General features: G+C 33.1%; 1 protein-coding gene across 1 annotated transcript; it reads left to right on the top strand.

The window, feature by feature from the left end:
• Positions 1-3,836: 3,836 nt before the first annotated feature.
• On the top strand, positions 3,837-10,834 carry LOC145312512 (uncharacterized). Its single transcript, XM_080151768.1, has 7 exons — positions 3,837-3,892; positions 4,416-4,444; positions 5,789-5,875; positions 6,582-6,676; positions 6,850-6,916; positions 7,691-7,916; positions 10,829-10,834. The coding sequence occupies exons 1-7, from the start codon at positions 3,848-3,850 to the stop codon at positions 10,832-10,834; spliced, it is 555 nt and encodes a 184-aa protein (XP_080007894.1). The 5' UTR covers positions 3,837-3,847.
• Positions 10,835-11,402: the final 568 nt, after the last annotated feature.

The following is an 11,402-nucleotide window of genomic DNA, read 5'->3' as shown; positions in this document are numbered from 1 at the left end:
GGACGATTCGTCGTATTTTTAAAATGGCTTTTGATAGGTTATTTTAGGTTAGGTTAGGTTATATTGGGTAAGGTGATTGCCCCGTAGGATTAGGCTATTGGCCCCACAGGGGCTAGAAATAGGAGAAAAGCTACTGTGGAAAAAACAAAGAAACGCCCCTTAAGAAGCGTTGCCACGAAAGGGACTATACCCTAAATTTTTATGTGTTTAAAATCACAGTGGTTAGAAATAGGAGAAAAGCTACTGTGGAAAAAACAAAGAAACGCCCCTTAAGAAGCGTTGCCACGGAAGGGACTATACCCTAATTTTTAAGTGTTTAAATTATAAAAATAAGAGGAAAGCTCTTCAACTACAGAATAAGAAACATATGGAGGGGAAATTTTCGGGTAACTTAATGTTGCGTGAAGCACCCATTTTTTTACCACACGCCCCCTAAGAAAATAGGTGTGTATGTCTTTTTCATCTTGACTACCCTCTTGGCTCTTTTAGCTCTTTGGTACAATTGTCAAGGAGGGTATAAATAAAATGGGTGTATACTTTTTACACCCGCTACCCAGGGACAAGGGAATGATAATTTGACAAACAATTCTAAAAGAAAGTTTCCCCACGCCTCCTTCCCCTTTTCCTCCCCTTCTTTCCCACCCCTCTTCAGTTGCATGACAAAAACAAAATATGTCACCAGATACTTTATAAGGTTTCGTGATTTTTTGTAGAATTGTTGGTTAGAATAGCTACGCCTGGCTAACTAACCACGTAGCGCATCTGCTCGTTGTCGAAGTTCTAATCTCGGCTCAACACCGCGCGTCATAACTAAAGACATTATGAATGGTTCCTACTCATGCTATTTCAGTTGCGCAACATTCATAGACAGAGTAGGGGGAATGCCTTGGCCCAATACAACCGGTTACGACTTACACATAGTTTTGTAAAGAGTTGGTTGACTGTTGGGTGTTACCTTAATTTATACCCTGGGCGAATGAGCGCGTTGCATTGTAATGCAAATGCAGAGTATCCTATTTTATAAATTAGTAAGCTTTTTTGTCTGTAACAAAGGAACTGTTAAACCTATATAGTTCTCCTTCATAGTGAAGCTTCTTTTAGGTCCTGGGATGGTTTTAGACTATTTTAATTGTATCCCCCTCCCCCCTACCTAATTGGTCCTAGAGGCTTCTAGAGGCGTAGTTGCTAGTGTTTAAAATTGCGCGTTGAGAACTCAAAGAAACACCTAGCCCCCAAGAGGTCATCATCCACCACCTTACATCACCAAGAGGGTGTTAACAATCCCCTCCGGCACCCCCCACTGTTTGAAAGATTGAGATCTAAAATGAGGTATATAATAGCTGTGTTTCGGAAGATATCAAATAGTTTTCTTCAACAAACAAAAATTACATTTCAACAAATATTTATTTGTTGAAATTTTAATATTGAATATTTCTAAATAAGTTATTTAATTGAATCCTATTTGGACAAATCCCTCTAACTTCTTAAAAGCCAAGTTTTTTTTTAATAAGGGTCGGTCTGTCCGTCTGGAATAGTTGGCTTTTTTCGATAATATATACATGTTGTACTATCGATTTAAAACTTTGCATGCTGATTCCTATATCAATTAGGTACGATTTAGGAAGCATAGAAAATCTATATCGTTACTAGAACGTCCTAACGTCCATAAGACATATGGTTTTTTAACCTTTTTAACAACAATTATTTATGTGATCTATTTATCCTAATAAACTGATTTTTGGATTACTGATTCCTTTCACAACAAGATACAATGCTATAAGCGAAGCAACTCTTTAATCAAGTCCTACAATTATAAGCATGTCCTTAAACAGTATCCTTTATTTAAGCAGTTTAGAAACAAATTTACGTACAATTTTGTTTAGACTTTCAATAGGTTGGCGAAAGGGGTTGTGGACTACTCTCAAAAGAAAGAAAATAGTCAGGGAGGTTTACCTACCCCAAGATCTGATTAATAACTCCAGGGACAATTGATAATATAATCTTTATAGAAGGCAGGGATCTAAAGGGATAAGACAATAGCCGATAAATTGATGTACATTTTATGATGACACATAAAATTACCCATTCTGTAGATTACAATTACCTAATGGTTTTAACGATTGGGCACTCAACTAAATGAACCTACCACTCAAAATTCAATAAAGGTCCCCAAGCCAACGAATAAGAAAACATTAATATAAGACTTTTGGGACTAGTGTAATAAACAACCCAATGTCCCCTCTCTTCCTGTCAGAAGGTCCTAATGCATTACATCCCAAATATTGCATATGTAGACAATCATCCCTTTGATTGTGAGACCTTTTTTGTTAAAAATTAGAACCTTGCATGGTAAATTTTGGGCTAATGCATTCCCCTCTTCTTATTATTAATGTTGCGCATCTATAAAGTTTTAACGTTTTAATTTGATGCAGGTTGGACCGAGATTCGAAACCATCACATCCTCGACGACAAGCGAATTTAAAAATTTCTGAACGCTTCGTGCACCCATCTCGAACCCAACTCGTACGCCACTTCCTTTATGGCTTTTTGTATCATAATTTTAACAAATTCAAATAGTGATAATGAAATGGGATCTAAAGGGATAAGACAATGGCCGACTAATTGATGTACGTCACCAGTGTTAATACTTAAAGTAACCCTTTCAGTAGATTACAATAAGTGGTTGAAACGTATTGACACTCTATTTAAAAAACCTACCAATCAAAATTCATTAAAATCTAATGAATAAGAAAATGTTATTAAAAAACTTTGGGGACTTGTGTAATCAACAGCCTATTGTCCTCTCTCTCTCTGGATTCACTTTTAAAAAGAAATTTTTATTTAGTGAGAGATCAAAATTCAAGATCGTATTTTAATTTTAATTAAAGAATCAAATATTTAAATTCCTGTTAATTTGTATATAAACATATATCATATATACCAAAATATAAGATTATACTTAGTAGATTGATATATATTTCTCTTCTTCACTGTATTAGGCGAGTATTTAAAAAGAACAAATTTGAATTTAATGTCATATCTCCTAGATCTTTCAAGGGATAAACACCATTCTTTTAACACATTATAAAAGCTTGGGTTTCATAGTGTTCGAGGGGGTGTAGGGTTCGAGTGCTGGCCTTAACTGTTTAATATCTAAAGACATTAAACATATATAGCATACATTGTCATATTACAAGGGAAATGCCTTTACCCATCAACAGTTCAGACTTTTGGTGAAGGGATTTTCAATCAAATAGTTGTTTTAAAAGTTTCATTCAGTGGCGTGTGCAGGATTTTACTAGGGGGTGTAAAAGCTTTAGGGTGTTAAAAAGAGAGAATCTTCTCTTTCTAAAATCTTGTTTTAAGGGGGTTATACAACCCCTCTACACCACCCTTCTGCACGCTTATGGTTTCGATTAACAAACAAGTATCTATTAGCTAGCTGTAACAGTAAATCTTATTTAGAATTTACTTAACATGGCCAATCTTTTAAAATTATAAAAAATTTTAAATTAGAAAATATATTGTTGCTTTTCAAAAGTTTTGGTTAGGTTTTATATTTTAATTGTATTCAGACTACTAGGGCAATGTATTTTAATCCTATTATATAAAGTAGTAATTAAAGGTTTTTAGTAGTTTGTTGCCTAAGATTTAAATAACTACAGGGCCGATAAGGTTCTCCCTTTTAGGAAGACTTAACATAGGTCTTGAGATAGTTTTAAGCTATTTTATTTCTTAGGTTTAAGTCGTTGGATTTTTTAGGCAATTTGCACTTCTTTCTCTAACTCTACGAAAATAAAACCTCTAGATGATAATGGTTTAAAATATTTGATTTCAGATCAAGTAAATGTTATCTTGGAACCTATTAACATTTGTTTTAGCATTTATCAAGGTACATATTTGATATGTTTATCATAACATTTTAGATCAAAAATATTTTAATTTTGCAATAAACAAGGATGACAACATCCATTGAAGCGAAGCTCTGAAACTGTATGACATTAACTCTTGTAGAGTGTCAGAACTAAATATACTAACATTTTATGGACGTTAGTATAGAGTTGCTTCTCTTATAACATTGTACCTTATTTGAATAGGAATCAGTATTCCAAAAATCAGATCAATCGGATGATTATATCACATAAAAATTAGTTGTTAAAAAATTAAAAAAAACATCATGTTTAAAATGGACGTACGGACATTCTGGTAACGCTTTCTAAATCGTACCTAATTACTACAGGAGTCCAGGAGTTATCCTGCAAAATTTAAATCGATAGGATAATTCTAACATGCCTAAATTAACTAAAAATGGGTAACCGTTACAGACGTACGGATTGACCCTAATTACAGAAAAGCTTCGCTGTTAAAAACAATAGATTTAAACAAAATTCAAATTTATTTATTTGTTTTTGTAGGTCATTGATGCTAAAGAAGTTAAAATCAGGTAAAATTCTAATAAATCTGAACTAGCATGATTTAAAAGTTATTGTTCGTTTTTTTCATTTTAAGATAAAATTGCTTTGGGATTTGAATTGCAAATATTTCGTTGCTCGAATAAAAAATTAAATTATATGGGACTAAATATAAACATAAAAATCTCTTTCTGCAAGATATTCATTTTTTAGTTGGTGGACATATTATTACAATGGATTTATTAATACTTGGATCTTACACCAGCTTATCATATACTCTAATAAAGTGAAACTTTTAGCTGGCTAAAATACTGTCTTTACCTCTTTGTTCTAATGGATGAACAAACTGACCAATAAATGATGTTAACAACCTAAATTGACGACAATTATTACCCTGTCATAATATTCATGTATATTCTACATTCTACAACCATTATCAGTATGTCTGATTGACCATCTAATGATAATAAATGTATTGTTTTAGTGAGGAGTCAATCCTTACCGACCAGAAGTGTTGTCTGATTGAGTATCTAATATAATAAATGTATTGTTTTAGCGAGGAAGTATGTGAGTCAATCCTTACCGTCTAGGAGTGTTGTCTGATTGACCATCTAATATAATAGATGTATTGTTTTAGCGAGGAAGTATGTGAATCAATCCCTACCGACCAGGAGTGTTGTCTGATTGACCATCTAATATAATAAATGTATTGTTTTAGCGACTGATTGTCCATCTAATATAATAAATGTATTGTTTTAGCAAGGAAGTATGTGAGTTAATCCTTACCGACTAGGAGAGTTGTCTGTTTGACCATCTTATGATAATAAATGTATTGTTTTAGCGAGGAAGTATGTGATTCAATCCTTACCGACCAGAAGTGTTTTCTAATTGACCATCTAATATAATAAATGTATTGTTTTAGCGAGGAAGTATGTAAGTCAATCCTTATCGACCAGGAGTGTTGTCTGTTTGACCATCTTATGATAATAAATGTATTGTTTTAGTGAGGAAGTATGTGAGTCAATCCTTACCGACCTGGAGTGTTGTCTGATTGACCATCTAATATGATAAATGTATTGTTTTAGCGAGGAAGTATGTAAGTCAATCCTTATTGACCAGGAGTATTGTCTGATTGACCATCTAATATAATAAATGTATTGTTTTAGCGACTGATTGTCCATCTAATATAATAAATGTATTGTTTTAGCGAGGAAGTATGTAAGTCAATCCTTATTGACCAGGAGTGTTGTCTGTTTGACCATCTTATGATAATAAATGTATTGTTTTAGCGAGGAAGTATGTAAGTCAATCCTTACCGACCAGGAGTGTTGTCTGATTGACCAATACCATATAATATGATAAATGAATTGTTTTAGCGAGGAAGTATGTGAGTCAATCCTTACCGATCAGGAATGCTGTCCCAAACTTCTCAGTCTTGAGATAGCAGTAGTCAACTGTGAAAGGTTATTATCCATTTCTTTTCCAAGTCTCGGTAGCCACGCGTCAGCCGCTTGTAAGTCTCAAGGTAATCAACCTTTTACAATTTTAAAATCAGCTGGAAGTCTAAATATGGCAATACCTTTTTTTTAATAAAAAAAGCATTTACACGGGTTTGAATTTGAGGCTTAGTTGCGACTGAAGCGCTGCTGCCGAGCCCTGATTCTTTCTTTCTAACAATTGATTTAATAAGATATTTAGATAGCTAGGTAGAAAGTCAAACTGTTTAACTAAAATGATACAATTTAGTATTTACAAAAATACAAATACATAAAAAAAACTGTCCATAATTTTGTAAAGGAGGTAGGAGATACTAAAACCATGCATCAAAATATGAAACATATTTTTAATAATACTTTAACTTTACCAAAGTAATCGATATACAATATTCCATTAAAAGTCCATAATACTAGAACCTTATCCTTATAATAAAGTAAAAGGTTGTCTATCTGTTTGTTTGTACTGAAGAATCTCGCTTCAATAAATATTTTTTTTTACATTTTCTTTTTAAATCTAACATTAAAAATTGGGTTATGGAATTCAACTTCCCACTTCTTAAGTGCCTTTAGAGGCTTCTAGGGGCAAAGCCGCTAGTGTTCATGAGTTTTACTACCAGTTTTCGAGATCATATTGAACACATCCAGGCACTTGACTACATAGGACTTTGTTTAGGGCTGTAGGGATGTTGGTTGGAAGTTTTTGTGATGTAGGGTGTGCTACTCAAAAGTTTGGCCTACACCATCTTGTGGAGGAACATAATTTACAAGGTTAGAAGCATGAGCTTGCAGGGCGGCATTTTTTTATTTTTTTTTTATTTGTGCTTTTAATTGAATGGAATTTTTAATATTTTTAAAATCTTAATCGTATTCATTTTTTTCTTGGAATACAATACGTTAAAATTTTCATTAGAAAGAATATTTTTTAGAAATATTATTTTTAGACAAAACAATTTCTGAAGTTCATCAAATAAATGAAAATGAGGACTTAGATAAGTCTTACTCACAAAGGTAAAAATAATAAATTAATAGGTTAATCTTCTATACAGTAAAGTGTTAATTAAGGTAGGAAGGGGAATTGACTTCCCCATTTTTATTAAAGTTTTAAAAGGAAAAAGAAAACAATAATTTTTTATTGGGAAGGTGGAGATAATCTCCCACAAAAAAAGTTAAAAACTTTCTCTGGACCTATAAGAAGCTTTACTGTAAAGGAGAACCGTATCGGTTCAGCGGTTAGCGATATCCTTCGCTACAGAAAAAAGGGTTACTACTTGATATAATCCTAATCCTATTATATAAAGAAGTAAGCGTTTTTTGTCTGTCCCAAAGGATCTCGCTAACCGCTGAACCGATATTGTTCTTCTTTACAGTGAAGCTTCTTATAGGTCCTAGGAAGGTTTTAAACTATTTTTTGGGAGGGTGTCTTCACCCCCCTCCCCCCCACAAAATATTTTTTTACCCTTTTGAAACTAAAATTTTAAATGGGATGAGGTCGACTTTTCCCCCTCTAGAGGCTTCTAGGGGGGGCGTAGCCACTAACCACTAACAGACATTTTTAAAGTGTGTGGGTGAAATTTTAAAATCATTATCTAATTCTATATGTTACTCTTTTTTTTAGACTTTAAGTGTAATAGAACTTAAATTGTAAATAAATTATTATACTTGCAGATTTTAAGTGAAGTACTTAAAATAAGATTAGATTTTAAATATGAATCTTTAAGCCTAATAATATGTATTTTACACAGAATTAAAAATAGAACTATTTTGAAATTTTTTATTTATTAGACCCAAAGGAGATCGTCATGAAAGCCAGATTGGGCGCTACTTGAAATCATTTCGGCGGGTGATGAAGAAAAGGGGGATCCACCCCTCCCACCCCCTCTCCATGTACCACCGACAGCGCCAGATGGAGGATAGAATGCTCCCTCCAGAAATTTTGGTTATTCCTAGGCGTGGTGTTCATGATAAACATGATATTTTGGTTGACCAGCCTAGCCATGCCTTTAGTCAGGTAGGGGTAAGAAAGAGCTAAATAATCCATAGTAAATTATTTTTTTCTGATTTATTTAATGTTAAAAATGTCAGTTTTTTTCGAGTACTGCTAGTCTTATATTTTTTAGCGAAGCTACTATATAACTCACTTTGTCCATTAAGTCATGGTGAAAATGTAATTTCTTAGCTACTATTTAAGATGGACTACTTAGTTTTTTTTTAAAGATTCCCTATTCCAATTGAGCATCTAGTATATAATTTACTTGGTCTGTAGTACTGTTAGTCATAATACAATAAGGATGACAACATCCATAAAAGCGAAGCTCTGAAACGGTAGGACAAACGGACATTAACACTTGTATAATGTCAGAACTGAATAATCAGAATGCGAATGTATAAGAGTCAAAGCAAAATTGTAAGTAAATTTGTTGAAAAACTGCTTGATACAGGATAATGATTATGGACATACTTACATTTTTAGGACTTGATTATAGAGTTGCTTCGCTTATAATATTGTACTTTGTTGTCCCAGGAATCAGTTTACCAAAAATCAGACCAATCGGATAATTAGGTCACATACAAATTTGTTGTTAAAAATGTAAAAAAAATCAACATGTTTAAAATGGACGTACGGACTTTCTGGTAATGATTATAGAGTTGCTACGCTTTCTAACTCGTACCTAACTATTACAGGAATCACCATGCAAAATTTGAAATCGATAGGACAATTCTAACATGCATAAATTAACGAAAAAAGCTATTTTAAAAAGTAAAAAAATCAACATGTTTAAAATGGACGTACGAACATTTTGGTAATGATTATAGAGTTGCTACGCTTTCTAAATCGTACCTAACTACTAAAGGAATCACCATGCAAAATTTGAAATCGATAGGACAATTGTAACATGTCTAAATTAAAGAAAAAAGCTATCCGTGACGGACGGACGGACGGACGTACGGACGGACTGACCCTAATTATAGAAAAGCTTCGCTTTTAAAAACATATTGAAGTAGGGTACATTTAAGTGTTTGTCTGTAAATTAGGGCCAAAGAACGTCCAAGGCGGGGGGTAAAATGGGGATTATCCCCCCTAAACGAATTTAAAATTATTTTCATTTTAACCCCCCCCCCCCCCCATTAAAATTTACCCCTACCTTGGGGGTGCATACGGCACCCTTAACCATTTAGGAGGGGGTATTTACCCCCCCCCCCCCAAATAAAAAAGCTTGGACGCCCCTGTTAGGGCAAGGTAATTCTTTCCAATTTTAAACATTTTGTATATCACTGCTGTTTTCAATAAAATTTTGAAAGTTAAAATTATAAGAATATATGAATTGTAGAGCTTTAGACATAAAAAAAATTTAATTTTTAGAAAGAAAAGTATATTTTAGTTTTTTTACAGTTTTAAGGGAAGAAATATTGATTTCCGCAAAATTTGAGGAAATTAGATTTTGTTGCAGACTACTATTCCTATCTGTATTGTATATAATCTTACACCCATACAGAACCTGGATATTTTAAACATGGATTAAACATTAATGACACTTTATTTGATACATCTCAAATTAACAAGGACGACAACATCCATAAAAGCGAAGCTCCAAAATCCGAAGGAAGGACAGACAAACAAGAACCTTTTAGAGTTTCAGAACTTAATAAGTAAAACATAAATTTGTAAGTCTGAACAAAATTGTACATAAATTTGTTGCTAAACTTTGTAAATACAGGATACAGTAAAAGAAACTTTCTGGTAACGATTACAGAGTTGCTATACTTCATAATTGTACCTAATTGTTATAGGAATCATTATGCAAAGTTTGAAATCGATAGAAAATTTCTAAAATGACATACGGACCCTAATTATAAATAAGCTTCGCTTTTAAAAACTAACGAACATTTCAATATATGAATGAATACTTATGAGTCTATATCATAGCTATTATTTTATAATAAAAATCGCCATTATATAGACAATTTATAAATCACATATTGTACTATATCCATAGTTATTGATCTATTACAAATATCGGCATTATATTATATTATTTATAAGCCCATAGATCATTGCACTAGACGACAAGAATTTCGGTGTTCTATCAAATTCGCTAAAAAATCATATCAAAATATAGCAACATAGTATCAAACAAAGTTGTTGAATAATTTAAATGATAGTGTTGATATAGTTATTTGCAGCAAACCTAATCCATAATTAACTTTATCTGCCCTATGTCCTTCAGTCGGTCAGTCTATAACAACGCAATGGGGAAAATGTGATTTTTAAAATACCTCTTAACAAAGAGCGTCTAGTATACAACTTACTTAGTCCCATCAGTCCGCATTAAAAAATGCCTTAAAAAGTAACCGTAAAAAATCTTATCTAATCTCTTTTTCTTTTTCTCCCTCTCTTTATAATAAACACTGAACATCTTATCTTACCCACTTTCCCCATTTTGTTTTCTTTCACTTTCTTTCTTCTTCTTTCTTTTTCTTTCTTTCTTTCTCTTTTTTTTCTCATTCCCCCTTCACAACCAGAAAGTATGATGTAGCTGCACACAAACAGAAAATATCATGTTATTTTGATGCTGTGAGTATTGGTGCAAATAATATGGCGTAACAAAAAAAATTAGCCAATGAGAGGCCGTTATTGACCAATGGTAAAATTTATAGTGGCCTCTCATTGGCTAATTTTTTTTGTTACGTCATATTTTTTGCACCAATACTCACAGCATCGTTATTTTTATTTTTACATCCTTCTAATACAGGATCTGTGTGTGTGTTTGTCTTAGGGTTGGCAAAAATCCGGATTTTTGTAGAAAAGTCCGAGCTTTATTGGTTCAAAACTGGGAAAAGTCTAGAATTTTTTTTAAAGTTAATTTTTTTAAAACCAATCTCCGTAAATGTCAACGTATTGACCCAATCTTTTTTATTTAGGTATGAGAGAGGCAATAGTTAGCTGAGAAGACTTCTTGGTAGTACAGATACTCTACAATTCTCTTGAATGAATGAACGTTAGTATAAAATTTAGATTTTTTTTTTTTGGGGGGGGGGGTAATTTAATAATGTAAAAAGGTACCTACCTAATTATGAAATACTTATAAATATCTAGTAGTAAAAATGCGCGCGAAGCACCCCAAGGTAGGAGTAAATTTTAAATAGGGGGGGGGGGGTAAAATGAAAAATATTTTTGAGGTGCCTACGGCACCCACAAGTTCGTTTGGGGGGGGGGGTAATCACTTCTTTACCCCCCCCCCCTTGGACGTCCTTGCTCACAAGTAATAGAAAAGTTTTTGTGTTTGGAGGGAGGGTACTTAAACTTTTTAAAACTACAATTGAAGGGGGTAGTTGATTCCCACCCACCCCCTCCCCACCTCACTTGCCTCCAGAGCCCTAGTGGCGTAGCCGCTTATTCAGATAAAAATAGTACAAAACTCATAAAAATTTCAACTAAAAAGTTATCTTACAAGACAGAACATTTTATAATATTGTTCTACATTTTATATTTCAC

The sequence above is a fragment of the Acartia tonsa genome, chromosome 2 (genome assembly GCF_053477335.1).
Source record: "Acartia tonsa isolate MP-2025a chromosome 2, ASM5347733v1, whole genome shotgun sequence".
Classification (NCBI taxonomy): Eukaryota; Metazoa; Arthropoda; class Copepoda; order Calanoida; family Acartiidae; genus Acartia; species Acartia tonsa.
Note: the sequence above shows the minus strand (reverse complement) of the source record. Positions and strands in the feature narration are given on the sequence as shown.